A 21,971-nucleotide genomic window follows, 5' to 3' on the forward strand; every position below is an offset into this window, starting at 1 on the left:
TCCCCATAATTTGGAGATGGAGATCATACTGTTCAAAACACCTACGTAGTGATTGTTTCCAACATGAAAGACACAACTTATATGACCATAATTTGATTAATAATTAATAATTAATAAAGAACAGAGTAACTTTTCTAGGCCTAAAAAGACTATAAGAGAAAGTGTTTGTGTTTTGATATATACATTATTTCCTGGTCATATAAGGCATTTCCTTCTGAACAGGTATATGGTCTTTAGCTCTTAATTCTTATTTGCTTATTTGATGACATTTCCCAACAAAAGAACATTTCTACTCATAAGCTACCATCTACATAGTCTCACAGATATACAAGCATTACCTAAACAGATCCTACTAATGGATGACATTACTATCTGTGCCTACAAACTTCATTATATGATCCTGGGAATCATCTTCTGCGTGCCACACATGTATAGTCAGGTTCCATCTTTTCATATTCTCAGTGGAGATGACAAAGTTGATTTATAATTCTGCTGTTATTTACTCTTATTGTAATTCAGGAGATTCATTTAAATGGTAACCATTTTGGTGTTTCTCTTTAAAGAACTACTTAGAAACAATGTCTTTGTGAGATACTATACATTTTACAAAATGCTTTTTATCTAGGTACTGATTCCAGGAGGATTTCAGAATTTTATCAGCTTTCCTGTCTTCTCAGGTTAAATTTGCCATAGGCAATTTTGTCTGCTGCTAAATAATTAATTGAACACATAAGTTTTTAACTCATTTCCTAAGCTTTAATATTCACTTTAATATAACACCGACTTTATTTTAACCCATTTAAATTATTTATTCCTAATTCTGTGCAAAATGTATTCAAATATAAAGATTAATTCATTTAATTAACCTTTTGATTAAAAATATGGCTCTAGTACTTATCTACATGGATTTTCTTCAAATAGATTGTGGAGAACATAGAAGCTGTATTTCAAGTGCCTACTAATTGTGGACAAATCTAAATGACGGGGGGTTAAAGGAATTAACCTATGTACAATTGAAAGATGTCTTACCAAAAGCTTTGTTGAAAAATAAACTTGAAGCTGGGTTATATCACTGTAACCCTAGTACTTGGAGGCTGAGGCCAGGAGGATCATGAGTTTGAGGCCAGTCTAGTCTACATAGCATCTTCTAAGCCAGCCTGGGCAACATAGTGAGGTCTTATCTCAAAAGAAACAAAGAACCAAAGCAAAGCAAAACAAAAAATAATAATAATGTTGATAATATTGTGAAGAGTCAACATTTTCTAGTCCTGCCAAATGGGCTGCTACTTTCTTTTGGAAGTAATGGGTTTGAATTGAGGGCCTTATGCTTGCTTAGGCAGGTTCTCTACCAGTGGGGGTATGCCCTTAGTTCCCTGAATTTTTGGTTTTGTGGGGGTTTCATTGATTTATTTACTTGTGAGGTGGTTCTTTGCATTTTCCCTCCAGAGCCATCTTTGGACCACAACTTCTTAGCTATTCCTTGCATGTAGCTCACATCACAGGTACACATCACTATTGCCTAGCTTATTGATAGAGATAGGGTCTTGTGAACTTTTGGTATATGCTATACTTGAACTACGATTCCCCCACTCTCAACCTTGGAAATAGCTGGGCTAGTTTCTAAATGTCTATAGGACTCCCGTGTTTATTAAGTAAATGCAAGTGGTTTGGGATGAAGTTAATGTGTCCACTTATGAACTTTTATTTTAAGATATTAATATTTATTAACTCAAGTATATTTGCTTGGCTGCTAGCTCCCATTCTGTGCTACAGATTCAGATATGAATTCTTACCCTAAAGGTAAGAATTATCTAGTTGAGGAACCAAGAAATATAAAAATTAAATATAATATAAGACAGAATGGTATAAAAGAGCAAGGAGAGGAGTTTAATAGCTCTGTGTGGATTGATGCAAAGGGTTTACATTTCTTTATGTTTCTACTTCACTCCTGAATGCGATAGGAGTACTGGCTTAGCATAATGACTTTTTCCCTTCAAACCTCAGTGCCTACTCCTATTTGTTATTTATTTGGGGTGTTCTCTCACCATTCCTGCTTATTAAAATTCTATTGAATCTTAATACATCAACTTAAATGTTGCTGCTTCCACCCTACCATTATTTTATTTACAAACTGAGTAATAACATATGATCCTTCTACAGCATCTCATAACATTCATTTCTCATCATGTTTAGGATAAATATATCCTTCTATGCTTGTACTTCTCTGCTTAGATCAGTGGTTTTTTATTGGAATACAGCCATGACCATTTCTTTATACATTATCTATTGATGCCTTTATGTAACAACTGATGGAGAGTTGTGACAGAGTTATGGCGTACAAGCCTAAAATCTTTGCTATCTAGCTTTTTCAGATGATGTTTTCTGACATTTGGTGCACTATACTGGGGTTTGAATTCAGGGCTTCACGCTTGTTAGGCAGGCACTGTACCACTTGTCACAGTCTTAGCCCTTTTCACTCTAGTTATTTTTTAGATAGGGTCTCATGTGTTTGCCCAAGGCCTGACTTGGACCATAATCCTCCTACCTATGCCTCTGGTGTAGCTGGGATCACAAAGTGTTTGTTGAGATGGGGGGCTCTCAATAATTTTGTCCTAGCTGGCCTTGAATAGTGATCCTCTTTTTGAGAAGCTGGGATTATAATCATGTTATCATAGCTGGCTGTTTCTGACACTTGTACTAGGTCATAAATTCCTCACGATGAAAGAACTATGTAACAATCCTTTGGTCCTGCTTAATGTGTAATGCAGGTGTTATACCTTGAGTATTTATTGAATTGAATTGAGCCTAGTTAAAGTGAATGCATGACTTTGTGACAGCATTCACAGAGCAAGCATGGACCATTAATAAAGATGGTTATGTGAAAAGGAGTTGCTGGATGGGAGACAGTCCACAATGTGTGATAAAAGATTTAGAACACTCAGCAATTATAATATACATTGGAATATATCACTTTGAAAAAATATTTACATGAAATATTTTAAGAAATAAATGTATTTCTCTATTATGATATTAGTACTCATATCCATGCATGCCAATTATTAATTCCTTTATAAAAAACATATCCTTAGTCTTGGAGTTCAAATACTATTTAATAAATGTAGTCTTTCTTGAGTAGAACATGCAAATTCTTAGCATTTAGAAATTAATGCCAATTCTGATAACTACTTCATTTATCTAAATTGTCATATTCAACTTACTTACATCCTATGTCAAATTTTTAAAACAAATATTTAAAACTATGGCCATGACTTCTGCTTGTGGTAAAGATCGAGTAACAGGGATGAGACCTACCCTTTATCCTGAATCAACAAAAAAATGAATGAAATATATGAAAAGATTATTGTCAAAGTATTAGACATCAGTCAAACAAGACAGTGATCCTTGAAAGGTGAGGAAGAAAATTAAGGTTTGTCCTGAATATTTCTCCATGTTACTATCTGGGGAGAAGCTCTAGGCCAGGATGTAACAAGAAGGAAACTAAACAAAGTCTACCCAACACTTAGAAATGAAGAGGTGGATCTGAGGGCTTTGGAACCCACAGAAGCTAGGGTTATGAATATGGTGTTAGACATGTCATATAATTTGCTTCAACTTGAAGCTTGTGGCTTTTCAAGTCGTATAATGCAATCCAATGCATTCTTTAGATTGCATAGTGCAGATTGTCTTTAATGACCCCTTAAAATCAGAGGAAAACAGTATACACAGGTTTTGCAACACAAAGAAAAAGGAGCTCGTTTTCTGGCATCTGGGGTCCCATAGAAGAGATGCTATAGAGCACCCAAATGAAGAGGCCTCTGGATACCACGATCAGAATTCAAAGGATAAGCTCAATCTGAACAAACTGGGAAGTGAGAAAGGATATGGAGTACCTGCATCACCATTAAGAATCCTCTAATTCAGTTGTCAGAGTACTGAGGAAGCAAAGCTGAGATAAAAGCATCCTCTCTGGATGTCTTCATATTTAAACCATTCTTTTCTCTTTAAAATTGTTGTTGTGAAGGTGATGTATAGAGGGGTTACAATTACATAAGCCAGGACATGAGTACATTTCTTTTTTGACAGTGTCACCTCTTCCCTCGTTTTCTCCCATTTTGTCCCTCTCGACACTTTTCCCTCACAAATTATTTAGTTCTTTTTCAACATAGTGTCTAGTGAGTACCACTGCTGCATTTGTTCACCCTTTGTCCCACCATTTCTGTGCTCCCTCTTGCCTTCCCCAAACAGATAAACTTGCATACAAGACAAAAAGTAGAGAAGTCAAAAAATATTCCTTTGGTTAGCATACTCTGTAAGTAATATTTCTCAATGAAATTTGAATATAAAACAGTATTTGATGCCAACAGGAGATAAACCATAGGAAAATTGTCACTGTATGTGATTTTGGTACCCTGGGTATGGTATATACATTTGTCTGAATTAGGGAAGGGAAGGGGAACAACAAAATGGTGAGACAAAGGACAAAGGGGGAATCAATGCAACAGCAATACTCACAAGATACTATGTTGGATCTGTAACTTACAGGGGGGTTGGGGGAGGGTAAGTGGGAGAAAAATGAGGGAGGGAGTAACAAGTTGGATAAGAAATGTACTCACTACCTTATGTATGTAACTGCAGCCCCTCTGTACATCACCTTGACAATAAAATTAAATTAAAACAAACAGTATTTGATGCTATCAGAGAAGTGAAATATTATAGAAAACGTTATAGTAGAATAACAGTGTATACATCTGGGATTTTCTGTACTAAACATAACCTATTAAGGAAAGATAGGCTCCTAGCTATGTGTTCTTTTTATTCTTGACACACGCACACACACACACACTCACACACACTCAACACATATGTATACACAGAAATGTATATGTTCATTCCTCATTCAATCAATAAACATTTGTTAAATTTGCACTCTGATCTCAGTGGCTTTATAAACAGCAAGCAAGATGAAATCTTTAGCTACATGGAGCTTATAGTCACACTAAGAAAAACAGATATTATACAAAAAGCATCATTCATAATTGTGTGTGTGTGTGTGTGTGTGTGTGTGTGTGTGTGTGTGTGTGTGTGTGTGTGTGTGTGTGCACGTGAGTATGTGTTGGACTAAGGCTTACACTCAGGACCTCATGTTCTCATGTGGTTTTTCCATTCAGGGTTGGCATTCTAGCACTTGAGCTATAACTCTACTTCTGGATTTTTGTTGATGAATTGGAAATAAGAGACTCACAGACTTTTAAAGTTTTCATCATAGAGGTCCTTCACATCTTTGGTTAATTCCTAGGTATTTTATTTTTATTTTTTGAGTCTATTACAAATGGAATTGCTTTCCTGATTTTAGTCTCAATCTTCTCATTGTTGGCATACAAAAAAGCTACTGATTTTTGTGGGTTAATTTTATACTTTGCTACTTTGACAAAATTTCACATCAGCTCATCAACTTGAGCTACTATATCAAAGTTAACGTGTTTCGCAATATTATATTTTTTATTTCATTTGCTTCAAATAGTTTAAATTTCCTTATTGGTTCATCAATACTCTGGTTGCTTAAATGCCTATCAGTTAATTTACATCTCTTTTTATTTGTAGTTCAATTTCTTTGTAAAAAATAAGTTATATAGATGAATTCAATATTTTTAAATTTTATTGGGACTTATTTTGTAGAATATGATCTTCTTGGAGAATATTCCATTTCTTAGTTTGTGAATGTATCTTCTTCAGCTGTAAGATGACTACAAGATGCATATTCTTCAGCTATAGACAAATTTAGACTATTAAACCTTGATGTTTTGTGATTGAACAAAGAGTCTCATAGACTTTCCTGTCCATGATGACTTCAAAACACAATTCTAATATCTCAGCATCCTGAGTAGCTAGTATAGTATGATTTAATAAGTTGCCATGTTCCTCTAAGTTGATAAGTGCCTTGAAGAAACAAAAGAGATCTGGAAAGTTGAGTTACATAAGGGTGTTGATTTAGGCTAAGTTAGGAGCAATAATAGAAAAGGCTTTGTTGAGAAGGCAATATATGAATAAAGATTTGAAGAAGCAGAGAAGCTAGTGGTGTAAACACCTGGGAAGCACAGAAGCCATTTTAATGGGCTGGAGATGTCAGCAAGTGCCTGGCATGGTCAGGAAATAGCAAGGAGGCTAGCAAAGCTAGAGCAGTAAGCACGTAGATAGGTCAATGAGAGAGAAATTCAAGAGGGAATAGGGGCTGACATTGCACCCCACAGTGAGGACACTGATTTTTGCTCTGAGATGGATATCTATAGAAGAACTTTCAACAGAAAATAGCTAAAAAAGGATTTTTCTAATATTTTGAAAATACAGTACAAAAGGCAAAATGGATGCAGAGGGCGATCTAAAAAGGATTGCACTAACCAGAGATGGGAAACAAAATTCTCAACACCCAATCCCCACTAGGTTGCCAGTCCTTAGGATAAACATTGCTGCTAGTTTGTTTATTAAACTAAACACTAATCTAGGTACTGCTATGAAGGAGTGTAGTAAGTATAAATATGATCCCAAATCAGCTGACCTTAAAGTATGGTGATTATTAAGCAGGTTTGGTCTAATTAATGAGCCCTGTCAATCTGGGTCTACAGGAAGTCAGAGGTTCCAGGTGGAAGAAGGATTCACTTCGCCGCTGCAGGCCTGCATGAAAAGGAATGTGCATAGTTTCTATGGACTAAAAGTAACCCCCAACTAACAGCCAGAATCAAGGAAGTAGAGACTTTCAACCTCTATAGCTGCAAGATTCAGATTTGTACCCAAATCAGGAATGGTTATGGGAACAGATTATCCCCCAGGAACCTCAAGAGGACCATTCAGGTCTGCTGACACGTTGCTTTCAGCTTTTGAAGACCCTGAGCATCAAATCCCAACCATGCAGTACAGACTTTAGACCTACAGACCTGTGAACTGATACATAAAATTTGTTCTTTATACAGCAATAGAAAATTAATACATCAGTAGACAGCTTACTAATATTTCCTATTATGCCACATCTATATTCTAATTCATAAAGATGATGCCCTTTAGATAAATGAATGTGAATGCATTATACTGCACGTTTCTCTGAAGATGTTTATTTAGTATAAAGAAATGTACCCAGAAAAAAAAACTCTAGCAGCCTGCTAGTTTGGGGGTGATGACTGATATTTCATAGAGAGGTAGTCACTCAACAATCACCTCATTGGGATGTCTTGTAGAAAACGATGAAGAAAATTTTCCAAATTATTTGAAGTAGCTTAAGAGTGGTTTGCAAGTTAGGGAGAAAGAACACCACCAGGCTGAATTATGTAGACTACTATAAACTTGTTCCATAGAAACTAAAGTTGATATAAGTCATTTCCTCAAAAACATAGTGGTGCCATGGAATTTGTTTACAAAGAATAACTTCATCTATTTTCAAGGAAAATTATCCCAGGCCCTGCCTCCTCATGTCTCTTTTACCAAGAAATTCCACATTAGGCCAAAGATCTTTCATTAATCAGCCATAGTCCTTTGTATCCAATCCCATCGTGGCCTTTTGCTATGTAACAAACTACCAAAAGACTTAGTGGATTAAAATAATGGCCATTTATCTGTTTATAAAGGACAAATGGATCAATGGGTCCGTTTATGGATCAAGATTTTGAACTAGGGTCAAGTGCAATGAATCATTGTTGTTCCACAGAGTGGTGGCTGGCCTTATTTATGGTCAAGTGGCAGTTGATGGGCTCATCTGTCTGATGGTTAGCTGGTGGTCACCATGGTGACTGAAAGCACTGGGTCATGTATCATCTATTCAACTATCTAGCTTTGGCCTTGTTTGTTGAATGGTGGTCAAAGGATCACAAAAACAGAGGGGAGAGCTTGCTCGATATGCATTTTTCAAATTTCTTTATAAATCAGTCTTCAAGTATCTATGCCATATTTTCCATAGCCTACGGTCCAGAATAAGTTATATGGCCAAGTTTTCAATCTACATAAGAAAAGCTAAGTAAAGATGTGCCAGTAGGGAAAGGAATTATCATAGTCATTTTTACCAAAAAAGTTTCATTTACATGTCATTTATAAAGGAAAGAATCTCTGTCTCTTCTTATCTGTCTCCTGAACATGTAACACAGTCCCTCTCATTGTGTTGCATGCTCTATAACTAGTTCTCTCCCCCCCTCATTGTGAAGTATTTAGAAGACAAAAGCCATTTTGCTTGTATGAGCCAGAGTTGACAATTTTAATGAAATGAATAAAGATTTCAAAAGTAATCCTGGACCTCAAATGCCACCCTCATCAAAAAAAATGTATAAGCCTTCCCAGGATTTGAGAAGAAACAAAGCTTGTGTGATTTCTACTGTCAACTTCCTTGCAAAACTTTCCAACAGCATTCTCTTTTTCCCCCAACAACATTCTTAAACTAAAGTGCCAGCAATGCACCAGCTCTGTCCCAAGGGAATTCACACATGTCATCTCTGCATATTTTTATCACACACTTCCTGCATCAATGGCTCTTCAATTTGCTGTGGTTTGGGAAATGTCAGAAGGAAACATTTATAAAGTCTCCCTTGTATGTAGACATCTGGCTAAAAAGTAAGCAGGCCCACAGATGAATTTATGGAAGCTTAGCTTTCTTCCTTTTTAATCTTTTATCCAAGATTTCATAAAATTCTGATAATTTATCAAACAAAACTATTCCCAACCACACACACACACACACACACACACACACACACACACACACACACACACACACACACACACACACACACACACACACACACACACACACACACACACACACACACACACACACACACACACACACACACACACACACACACACCTGACCTAGCAAAGTCATGGCAATTAGCTGAGGATGTATCTGACTCAAGCAGCAATTATCCTTATGTTGTAGTGATAAAACAGACATCCAAACAACTTCATAATTTAAAACTCCTGTATTTAGCACTCTTATTGCTTGAACAATATCTCTTGCTGCAGTCTCTAGTTAGAAGCATTCTGGTGGGGAGTAAGGCAAGACTAGACATGGCAAGACTACGGTCTCTTTTTGTTTTAAATTCCACGCCTGTCCTGGCCTGGCAGCTGCTTAAAATGTTCCAGCTGGTCTTAGTTGACCAGATGGCTGAAAATGAAGGGGAAATTTCCTTATGCAGAAAATAGGGCATCACAGTTAATAATGGCTAAAGACACTGCCTCTTCATTTTTGCTCCAAGGAAATGGTTGTGGACCTGTCAGAATCACCCGCAAACCTGCACCTCCCTGCTGTCCCTGTCCAGTGCTTGTCCTATCTTCACAGTATCTGGACTATGGTCACAAATGAGAATTCAAGTTGTACTTCAGAGTAGTTATAAATCATGCAGCTAGAGTAACAAACATGGAATGAAGGAAAACAATTATTTAATCTCTACTGGATATCAAGTCTGACTAATGTGTCACAGTCTCCCATTCAATTCCTCCTGATATTTTCCTGTAGTTTGAAAAGGCAATAATACACCCAGCCTTTAGTCGGCCAGTGGGGGTTTCATGCTCCAGATGGTTAGAACCTTGCCAGAAGAACCACTTCTTGGAGGTGGGCACAGATGTATATTTAAAAACCAATTATACAGTTTCAAATGGGAAAATACCTATGGCATTTGATTTCCTGTATTTAGGGAAGGGGCTGAACTTCTGAAAGCAAAACAAAACAAAAAAGCTTCGGTTGGCAGGAAGGCATGAAACGATGTTGGAGTCCATAAATACAAGTTTCTTACTTGAAATGTGTTTAAAATTGAGTGAAACATGCTGGAAACCTGCCCAGATTGCCTTCTCAAAACCTTATTTTATAAATGTAGCCCAAATATTATTAGGAAAAGGTCCTCATTGCCTGAAATGACCTTTATTTCCTCCTCCTTCACCTACTTCATATGCTTCAGAGCGTCAGCTCAGCTTCCCTCCTCCAGGCCATTTTCCTTACACTGTTCTTGCTTCCTCCCTTTCTCTTTTCCTCCCTCCATAACTTGCCTCCTTCTCTTAATAGATTAGGCATCCTCCTTGCTAGGTCCTTCTATTCCATATTGTTTAATAATCAACATCCCAAATGCCTGTTTCTAGTCCACCAGATTACAAACCCCTGAGGGTAAGTACTGTATTTTCTTTATTGATTGATTCCCAATGTGATACATGGCACAGATTAAACACTCAATGAGTTTTAATTGAAAAAAAGCTATGGATGGATGAATCACAAATTAAATTATACTGGGAACACCATTGAACTATAAGTATTTTCTATACCGTTCATTAATTCACTAACCAACTGTTTAACTAAGCACCTACTATGAGCCGTGTGTTGTATATATATATAAACAAGAACAAAATTAATGAAGTTGTTTTCATAGGAATAAATGTCTAAAATTAAGACTGCTTACACTGAGCACCAGTGCCTCACACCTGTAGTCCTAGCTACTCAGGAGTCTGAGATCTGCTGATCATGATTTGAAGCCAGCCTAGGCAGAAGAGTTTGTAGATTCTTATCTCCAATTAATCAACAACAAGCTGGAAGTGTGAGTGTGACTCAAGTGATAAAGTGCTAGCCTTAACCAAAAAAGAAAGAAAAAGCAAGAGGTCTGAGGCCCTGAGTTGTAGCTCTGATACTTTCATGCACACAACCTCCTGAATAGCTGGGATTACAGGCATAAGCCACTGGTGCTTGGCTAGCATGCCTCATTTCTAAACTGCAGTGTGCACATTTACTCTGTAAAAATGTGTGTTGCAGTAGGCACTGGAGCAGCTCTACAAAATAGCACAGTGGAGTTATCTGTTTAGGGATCACAGTTTATAAATTAAGATGAGTATTTGGTATGGATGCAGATATGTAAGTAAGCCTGTGGTCAACTTGTTATTTTTCCTGAGTCATTTTGTATCCCCTTTTGGTTTCTCACCACCATCTATATGAGTCATATCTCCTCTCAGTCACTTGAGAGCCAACCGTGGTTTGTAACAGCCTAGGAAAAGTATACAGAAGAAGAGAAACTTGCTAGTGGCAAAAGAATAACAACCATGAGTTCAGAACTAAGTATTCAGTGACTTGATTTATTTCCTCTTTTGGTTTATCTGCGCTCTTGATTGCATCTGCATAAAAAGAGCACTTGTCAGTGACCACTTAGTTAGAAATGGTTTTGACTATTGATATAGAATCCTAATAGCTTCATCAGATGAATAACAAATATATTTCAATGCAAGCTCTCTTTGGGATAATAAATGACTTCTCTGCTCACAGCAATGGGCAGTTGAAGGCTAACTCTCTTATATTTTGACATTATCTGTTCACAGTTTGTCACTAATACTTGATCTTCCTATTAAATTGTAAAGTATATGGTTGTGCATCCTGAGGTTTAATGAGATGACATGCAGTGATGGCAATAACTAAAAACTACAGAGACATGAGCAAATGAATGTGTCTGGGATGGGGGCATAATATAGGTTAGGGTTTCTATTCAGTCAAATTGGTCTGTGATTATGTAGCTGAAGAAAAAGCAGTTAATATTTCTGACATCTGTATTCCAGTAAACATATGACATGAGTGCATTATATTATTTGTTATTCTAGAAAATGCAAAAAGTATCAGAGACAGCTCTGTGTGTTTCTTTATGGGCATTAAAAAGCGAATATTTATCTTTGGAGACATGGAACTTGATTAAGTTGCATTATTATTTCCCCTGTATTTATTTAATCCACCTATATTCTAATCACAGACCTTCTCAATATTGTCATCTTATGTTCCAAACATAGGAGATAATATAGAACATGATCTAATACTCCTCATCATGTCAAATGCAGCAAAACTGAGCATAAGCTCAAGCCAGCAAAGGCAAGGGATTACATCTCAATTATTTCCTGGAACTGGATTTTGGAGAGACTGCTCAACCAGAGTGAGACAGAGTACACTGAATACTAAACTGGAAAATCAAAGTCAATGGCTCACTATGCTCTATGAAAGGAGAAAGCACACAAGAAGTACATTTATCATTACTTATTTAAGCAATATTGACAAATGAAGACAGCCTGCCTTTCATAAGAATGGATCATACAGTCTTGCATGAAGCATTATTTTCGATGATACAAAATGTTTATGTGCCCCTGAAACTCACCCCATGCATCTCTGTTAACCTGCCACCATTTCTGTTCCTCTTTTATTTTACAACTTTGAGTCAGTCCACTATTTCTTCTCTAAGTAACTATGTCAGTCAAAAATAACCAATCAAAATAAGACTAAAAAAGACCCAATCAACCACTAAAGGAATTAAGGTTTAGCAAACATCCATCTATCTGATTGTGTGCATCCTAATATTAGACATTCATTTCCTATAGATACTTCCAGGATCTTAATTCCAACTTTTATTGTTGCAAATTACTTCACTGGATATTTGGATTGCAGTAGCCTCACCAATAAATAGTTAAGAATGCAACATAACCTACCTTTGTTTTACTCTAATTCCCACAAGTGTCATGACTCATAAACATCTGAAGTCAAAATCACTGCAGGGTTTCTTCAGATCCCTGGGCTATGTTTCTGGTATTCTTCCTTCCTCTTCTCTCTTAATCTAGATCCTGTTTTCCTCTAACCAAGCTGATTTTGAAGATTTCCCTATATCCTCAGAGCCCTAAGCTCTCAAATTCAGCCCTTTAACCCACTCACAAGTCCAATAGTACTTGACTGATGGCAAAATTTCTGTCCTCACAGAATTCTCTACCCCACAACAACTTAAGTGAACTTCTCCATTCATTCATTACCAAGCAAGCTTTCTTACCTTTGGCAGAGACGCCCTAGAACCTGAACTCTGGGTGGTCATCGTTAAGACTGTGGTGATGCCCAGAGCAACCCTGGCAGGTGCTGCATCCATGTTTATCCAAAAGGAAACCCAGGACAAAATGACAATCAACAGACTAGGGATGTACATCTGGATCAAATAATATCCCATCTGGCGTTCCAGGTGAAATTTGACCTCAATGCAAGTAAACTTTCCTAGAAGTAAGAAATAATAATTTAAATTTTAATTTGAATTGATCTTTCCATTTCAGTATCCTATTTTATCATTATTTTTAAAATAAATTCATACGGAACTAGGGAGATAATCCAAAATGCTCATGACATTATCTATTCGATTATTTTTTAATTCGACTACTAATAGAAATGCTAATGTGAGAATGAGTAACCTGAAGGGTCACTGGACAAACATTCTAATTAATAAGTGGGCCTTAAATTGCTCTGCTTTCAAAAGAAGTGTAAATAGACAATATATGAGGAAAATATTCAAAATTCTTTAATTATAAAGGTAATAAAAATGAGAACAAAATTTCTGAATGATAGGCATGTAAAACAGACTCTGTTTGAGTGTGGAGTGCCCGTAAAAGTTAAGATGGCCACCAAAGAAGGTGAACAAGAGTAAATATGGCTGGAATATCTTGTTGAAATTGATTTCAGAAATGGGAGAGCGGCAATGAGGAGTCAAGACAGAGGAGGAGAGTTTGATCAGGTTATGCTGTACACATGTATGGAAATATCACAGGGAAACTCCTTGCACAACTAATATATGCTAATAAATGTTTTAGAAAAAACAAAATACTGAGATTTCATGTCACCCAAGTCAGAATGGCAATCATCAAGGAAACAAACAACATAAAATGTTAGTGGGAATGTGGAGAAAAAATAACCCTCATACAGTGTTCTTGGGAATGTAAGCTAGTGCAACCACTGTGGAAATCAAAATGGAGGATCCTTTCTTCAAGAAATGAAAACAAGGATACAGATTGACCCATTATAACAATGAGATGTGGAAGACACTATGTTGAAAACGAACTTTACAACTTGGGTCAGGGAGGAGTTGGGGAGGTTGGGAGGGAAGGGATAGTAGGGGAAAAACAAAGGAGGGGGTAACAATGCTCAATAGGAAATGTACTCATTACCTGACTCATGTAACTGTAACCCCTCTGCACAATATCTTTACAATAATAAAAAAATGAAAACTAGGACTGCCATATGTTCCAGCTATACCACTGCTGGGCACATATTCAAAGGAATGTAATTCCACATATAGTAAAGTTACCTAAAATCTATGCTATTAGCAGTACTGTTCATAGAAGCCAGGCTATGGAAGCAGACAAGATGGCCATCTAGTGATAAATTCATAAAGAAAATGTGTTGTATTTGAAAATGTGGTATACAGAATGTGGTATATAGGAAAATGGAGTAATACCTAGCTATAAAGAAGGACAAATTTGTGTTTGCAGGAAACTGGATGGAGCTAGAAATCATGTTCAGTGAAATAGGCTAGATTCAGACTGGCAAAAAATACTGCAAGTTTTCATTCCTATGTGGAATGTAGATATAAATTAGGACATGAACATAGCCTGGAGACTGTTTCTGGGGAACCAGTAAGAGGTGGGTGGAGAAAAAGGACAGAGGAAAATATGAGTGAAGTGGTTTGTATAGACATGCAAAAGTTGTTTAATGAAATCCATTAAAATTTTGCATGAAAGTTGAAAAAGAGAGTTGAAGACGAGAAGAAAGAATAATAGAGAAAGGGTGAACATAATCAAAGGGTATTATATTTATGACTAACGACAACCCTCATTTTTAAGATTAATACATACTAATTAAGGAATTATTTAACTAATTTCATATAGAATATTTCATTTTCTTTTAAATCTATGCTTGTGTCAGACTGAATATTCTAGATAGAACTTCAGACTGATAAACTTGCCAGTGGAAGTAAAGAATTCAAAATTTTGCAGTTATAAATATGCACTACATAATGTGTAAAACAGGACCAATAATATATACTATATAGCATGTAATTCATTTAATATATATCATATAATAAGTTATCACTAAAACTACTTGATCCTAAGTGGTAACAGGAGAGCTCAAAAATTTTGAATAACTGACTTATTCAAGAGAAAAATGTACATTTTTGTGTGCAGGTACCAGGGCTTGAACTCGGGGTCTGGGAGTGTTCTTTTGCCTTTTTTATTCACAACTCGTGTTCCATCATTTGAGCCACACTTCCACTTTAGGATTTTTGGTGGTTAATTGGCAATAAGAGCCTAATGAACACTCCTTCTGGGCTAGCTTTGAACCATGATCCTCACATCTCAGCTTCCTGAGCAGCTAACATTACATTTGTGAGCCACCAGGGCCTGGCTAAAATGTATATTTTTAGAAACCATATATACCCTTCAGTCATTATACAAATTCCCTAGCCTTTGTGTAATTGCTTGAGGACATTTGGAATTCCCCTCAAAACTGTTAACAATGTCAGTTCACCTATGTAAAAGAATAAGAATAAAGATATTAACCTTTTAACATCCTTCTAGGAGGACGAAGATGTTCCTGCCTTCCCCCCACATTTTCCCCTCTTTTTTTTTTTTTTTTTTTTTGTCGGTCGTGAAGCTTGAACTCTGGGCCTGGGCGCTGTCCCTCAGCTCTTCAGCTCAAAGTGAGCGCTCTACCACTTGAGCTACAGCGCCACTTCCGGTTTTCTGGTGGTTTATTGGAGATAGGAGTCTCACGGTCTTTCTTGCCCGGGCTGGCTTTGAACCGCGATCCTCAGATCTCAGCCTCCTGAGTAGCTAGGATTACAGGCGTGAGCCACCAGCGCCCGGCACATTTTCCCCTCTTTAAGCTGGTCTGCTCAGCACAGGACCCAAACCAGTTACTTTGACAAACGATCATGTCTTGATTAACTTTCTCCGTGGTATCATAGGTATTTGTAGGAAAATAAATCAACTTTACTGGGCAAGTATAATCTTCCAGGCAACAACAGATGCCCACATGTTGCTACTATCTCCAATCCATGGCCTCTATGTCTATCAGCACTACTAATAACACATGACTTTAGGACCAGATGAGTTGTTTCTGAATGATGTTTACCCAAACTCCTATTGTTTTCCAGGATTGTGGAGCACAACAGCTCTATTTTCAGATTGATGAAACCCCATTATTACTGCTTTCTTCCACTAAGGCTGGGTGTGCAAATTGAGCTCAGGATCCAACACAAAGATGGGTGTCAGGAATGTGCCAGGCTTTGTTTCCTGCACCCCTAATGTGGTCTCCTACACCTTTCCGCACTCAATTGACAGCAGATGTTTAGCGAGAGAATAACAAAAGATCGCTAGTTCTCTCCTTTTCTGTCTTTGTTTTGAGAAATTATCTATGTGCTCACTGATCTATTCCAATGAGTATAGGAATTGTATCTGTCAAGGGGTTTTTGAGCTACATTTGCTTGGTAAATGTGCATCAGTTAAGATAAGAAGATATGTCCTATCTTCTCTGAGCAACCAATGGAGCCCAGTTGGGTTTAGGATGTGATAGAAGACTTACTTACCAGTGTTATAGTGTTTTGTGCAATAGCCCAGTTCCTTCTCTTCTTTCAAGATAAACTGAGGCAGTGTCAGTCCTTCGGCAACTTGTACTGGACCATCACTCAACCACTCAAATATCAGGTCATTCATTGTGTACCCAACTGGAGTAAAGAAATAGAAGTGAAAAACTGAGTGTATCTTTTCAAAGAAATTTGAAAGGCTAGACATGTAAATAAACAAATAAGGAAATCATCTAAAGCAGACACATTGCAAAGCATTCTTAATAACAGAGCTGTAATTGCCACAATGGCTATATGTCATTGGAGCCAAAGGCAAGCTATTTCTGTGTAATGAAAGGATGCATCTAAAAAAATCTATTTTCTCTTGCCCCTTTATTCGCTATCTCTGAAAAACTAACAAGTAAACACAAAATTTCCTTTGAAGACTTTATTTTAACAAAATTATTACTGTGGCAGTCCAGTAGAATAATCCAATTCACGATTCAAGTGAAACCATTCTTTGTATTACTGAAAATGAATTTAGTACAGGCCTGCTTAAAACATTGCAGATTTGACCCTGTTTCTAGGGTCTACTAGCTTTACTGAGAGAAAATGACATGGATTATAGAAGGTCAACTGTCAGTTACTTTAACAAGTGGGGAAGGCTTCAGCCAGATACTATAACCTGAAAAGATAGGCAAAAAAGAAGAATCATGTATGCTAATGTCTTGATAAGTAAGTTCACTTCTCAGAATTGTTAATACGAAGTGAAACAGATTCTCTGTTATGTAAGGTCATATTGTTATATGACTTGAACCATCCAAAGTAAGATACTTAATGGTTTCATAAACCCAAGTTAGCTCTGACACCCAGCTCCTGCTTAACTAGGTCATTATTTGTCAAGCGTTTCTTCATCTTTCTCCATTCCAGACATGACAGCAGCTCTTCTTTCAGTCATTATTTTTCTACCTCCACTTTTGTTTGTGATACTTTAACTGTGCAAATGAGAGGGATGAGGACAAAGGATGTGATAGGTGGTTTGAGCTGGCCAATAACCTTTATTAAGTTTATAGATTCTTATTCTTGTTTACTGAAAGATAGTGACTCACCCAAGCTACCCAGAAATCAATAACAAATTTAATTGGCATCTACTTTCCTCTTTCATTTGATCATCTTTCAAATTCAACCAAAAATAAAAACATGGAAAGCAAAGACTTGCAGGGGATCCTGTATAATTAGTATTGGAAGTCCACAAAGAAAAGGGCTCTCTTTCGTCAATACAATTCTATGTACATCCAGGTTACCTCCAACAAATACCTTTATATAGTGAGCTCCTTGATAAAAATAGTCATCAGACCCCTGAAGCCTTGGCATGGAGCAGACAGACGAGGTAAAGAGGTGGAAAATAAGAAAGAAATGTTGAGGCAAAAAGTAAAGTCAATTTCCACCCTTTACCTGCAAAGTTAGTAGGAAGTTCATTGCTGATTGATTACATTATTTCTAGGTCCTGTAAGACCTAAGCATACATACTAATTGGAGTTTCTTAAGCCTTGGACGAGCCTCAGTGGACAGTTATGACTACTGTTTTACAGAGAAAATAAATGTGTTGTTTTGAAACAAGGGAGAGTATAGATAGCAAGGAAAACATGAAGAAGGAATCATTATGTTAAACAAGGTGTTTTTCTCAACCACCTTCTCAAGAGAAGGGGCAATAGAGAAAATAATGAATACATAAGACAGATTATAATCAGAATTTCTTATTTTATCTCTGACAGCGTCTTAAACAAAGATGTTTCATTGTTTTGCTTATTTCTAGAGGAAGTTTCAAGGAACATCTGCAAATGATCAAAAAAACTCTGTCACCATTTCTTTTTAAAAAAAAATAATAGTTGATCTGTCTTTTTACACTTAACATTTTCCTAAGCAAAGAAGTTAAAAGTATTTCCTTGCCCCTGCCTCATTAAATTTCCTACCATCCCTGTAGGTCAGTAATACTTATTATTCTTCGCATTCTACAAACAGAGAAACTGAAAGAGCAAGTCAGAAGAAATTCCATGTGTCTTCACTGAAAAGACAATCAACAGCTTATGGCTCATGTCAAAGACTTCAGTGGCAACTGAACTAGGGCATAAAAGGGACAACATAGATGACATTGCTCTCACTATTCCTCTATGAATTCATTGCTTATCTAAGGAAGATGCCACTTTTTCAGTCTTACCCCATCTCAGTTCATGCACTTCATTCTGTTTATTTATTTTTGAGGATCAAACCCAAAACCTTCCTCAGGCTAGGCACATTTTCTACCACAGATTTATATTCCTGGTCCTCATACCCCTCATTCTTATATCCTTATGTGGCCGAGGCCTCTACAGCATGTTCTCAAAAACACTGTCCCTTCCTGAAAGAGTTCCCTCCGGAGTGATGGAAGTATATGGTCATAAGATGACAAGAAATTCAATAGTCTGATATCTAGAGTGAATCATTATATAAGTTGAATGACTAATGAGACATTTTAATTTTAAAGAAAAGATGACTAGATCAGACCTGCTTTTATGAGGAAAGACTATTTAGTATGTTAAATTGAAATGTTGTCTATGGTATGCTGATAATGAGCTTCTCCTATCTACACACACACACACACACACACACACACACACACACACACACACACACACACACACACACACACACTTTTCTGTCCTTTCATTAGGACCTTGATGTTGCTAAATAGGTAGAGAATGAGTCTTGTGGGTATTTACTTCTTAATTACACACTAAAAGAGCCAGATCATTGGTTAAAACAAGCAAGCAATCATTTCAACAAGTGGTGACTTACAGCTTTCCAACTGCATTGTACAGGTCTGGACATCCATTGGAAAGTTCTTCAAGTCCATGGGACAGGATAAGGTCAAGGTGAGTCTTAGCAAAGAAAAACACATAAAACTTACTTTCCAGTCTGTGATAGCTAGTACTTGAGAAATAAATGAAAATCCATTTAGTATTAAGCAAAACATATTGATTTAAATACTGAAGGCTAAGCTTGACACACAGCAATAATTTCTGGTTTTCATAAAAAGAGTAGTCATAGGTAAAAATTGTAAACATTGTAGTACTTCATCACAATGCTTTATTCTATTTCCCACCTTTTGATTCTTTTCTTTTATCCTTACTTCCACCAATGGTGCTGATCTCAAGTTCAATCTTGTGAACAAGATCACTAAGAGAGGGTATAAGACGAACATTGAGCTCTTATCCACATTAATGTCCAACAGACATGAGATCTAGCCTGTTTTAACATCATACCTTAGATCCATGGACCTTTGTTCATGGCCAATAAATGATGTGATCATCACAGTTGATTGTGATAAGCTTTCATTCTTTTTACATCAAATGGGGAAGTGCTTAATTAACGTCACAGACTTTTCATTTACTGATCTACATGGATGGGTTGACAATATACTCTAGCATCCATTCTAGAATTATGACAATCCTATAGAAAGTAGTTCTTAAGCTAGAAAAACCCATCTAAGGGTGGTGGTTTGGGGAGTTTTAATCTTTCTGTACCAAATAGGACCTTCCTTTTTGTCTTCCCCTAATTTTTCTGAGTTCCAACTAGCTTTAGATGAGCCTTAAATCAGGATATTCATTAAGCTATTAACTTTTTCCTATCATTTCCTTTTTTATTCTTCAAAGAGATGGTGCACACTTCTTGCTCAAAAATCATTCCATACCTCCATGATTCAATGAAGGAAACTAGGATTGAATTCAGCAGATCAAAAGTTCTCTTCCTGGTCTTGCTGAAAATAATCTCCGAGCCTAAGCAAGATACTGATACTAAACATTTGTTTCTTCATCAGTCAAATGATGAAAAAAGCTATATACACTTATTCTCATTTGATTCCAGTACTACAAGTTTACTAGTCCTAATTCTGCTCTTGTCTCTCATACACCTTTTTGTGTTCAAAGACCTCTCTCTAACTATGGCCCTATATACCAAACTCTCCCTTGATATTCTGCTCATTCTCACTCTCCCCTCCTGGTTCCCTTCTCTTTATATGGTTTGTTTTATATTCCCTTCAAGCAAAAACAAAAACTAAAATTTGTGGCACACAGTTTAAAAGGGAGAAAGGTTTGAAATTTCAAGTTAGAGTGGATAAAGACTCCATGCTGACAATCTTCAAAGTCATTAAAATACAGCAATGGTTGAGAAATTCAAGGTACAAAGCAGTGCGGTGTGCTGACAATTATGTGAAATTATGTTTTCAGTCTTGGAAGTAAACACAGCACTATATTAAGAATACACATTTCTGGTTGGTGAAATGATTCATGTTTTGGTTTTATTCTGTATTTATTCTGCATTGTTTGTGTTGAGAACTATAGGCTATTTGAAAAGACCCAGAAAAAAGCTATTCATCAGTTTTCTGTTCATGTAATTAAGTGTGCCTTTTAAAACAATAACTGAAAAATAAAATTATAAAATTTTATTTCATTCAGCATTTTGCTATCATAATCATCTTATTTTAAATATACAATGTTTCACCTTCCTTACTAACTTAAGCAGCAATCTTTTCTGGACTGTTCTGAGAACCCAAACACTGGTTCTTTGAGAAAAATAGTGTTTTATGAGTTTTAAATGATTGATTAAATAGTATTTAGACAGAATATCTGTCAATTGTGGGTTCCTTTGTAGGTGTATATATATGATGTGTAGGCATCTAGTTATATACATAGTTATTTTTCTCTAGCATGAAGGCTTTATTTATTTTTATTTTTATTTTTTGTCGGTCATTGGGCTTGAACTCTGGGCCTGGGCGCTGTCCCTCAGCTCTTCAGCTCAAGGCTAGCGCTCTACCACATGAGCCAGTGCCACTTCTGGTTTTTTGGTGGTTTATTGGAGGTAAGAGTCTCATGGACTTTCCTTCTTGGGCTGGCTTTGAACCGCAATCCTCAGATCTCTGCCTCCTGAATAGCTAGGATTATAGGCGTAAGCCACCGGTGCCTGGGTAAAGCTTTATTTTTTTAAGAAAAAATGCAATTTTGTTGAGATTAGTATCATTAACTCCTAAAAAGGGAGAAATCTATAGTTTTTTTAAAAAATGGATACTTTACTAAGAACTGAGGAACCTCAAAAATATCCGTGGTCTTAAAATTGTTATTACCATAATGAAATTCTGTTTTTCTCTTCTGCTTCTTAAATAGGAAATATTTTCATCATATAAAAATATGTTCCTCCATAATTTGGCTATTGCAAATTATGCTGCAAAATGCTACAAAGCCTCAATTAGATACAAGGAAAAGCTGTTTTTTGTGATATGTTACACAGTATGATAAAGTTAATAAATAACGCATTACACATTTTGAAATTACTTAGAGTAAATTTCAAATGTTCTTGCCGCCAAAATACATACTTGAGATGATGAATAAATTAGTTAGCTTCATTTATTTTAGTTGTATTCATAAATCATAACATTAGTTTGTGCCTTGTAAAATATACCTGTACAACTTGTCAATTTACAAATCACAAATTAAGAAAAAAATTATGTTCATCCTACAGAACTAATCAAAATGTGTGTGGATACTTTAAGTGAATCAAGACCAGACAACCTGGAAATGTCAT

The 21,971-nt window shown here is 36.4% G+C and overlaps 1 protein-coding gene across 3 annotated transcripts in view; it reads right to left on the minus strand.

Annotated features, from left to right (window-relative positions):
* The window catches only part of Glra2 (glycine receptor alpha 2), a 135,553-nt gene that overhangs the window by 65,766 nt on the left and 47,816 nt on the right, over positions 1–21,971 (minus strand). For all 3 annotated transcript variants that reach the window (XM_070039298.1, XM_070039299.1, XM_070039297.1), the window contains 3 exons: positions 19,191–19,273; positions 16,380–16,517; positions 12,804–13,018 (listed from right to left, as the gene is read on the minus strand). In XM_070039298.1, coding sequence (XP_069895399.1) covers positions 12,804–13,018; positions 16,380–16,517; positions 19,191–19,273 — 436 coding nt within the window. The remainder of the gene's footprint in view (positions 1–12,803; positions 13,019–16,379; positions 16,518–19,190; positions 19,274–21,971) is intronic.

Source organism: Dipodomys merriami, unplaced genomic scaffold (assembly GCF_024711535.1).
Source record: "Dipodomys merriami isolate MVZ:Mamm:240054 unplaced genomic scaffold, mDipMer1.0.p SCAF_3, whole genome shotgun sequence".
Classification (NCBI taxonomy): Eukaryota; Metazoa; Chordata; class Mammalia; order Rodentia; family Heteromyidae; genus Dipodomys; species Dipodomys merriami.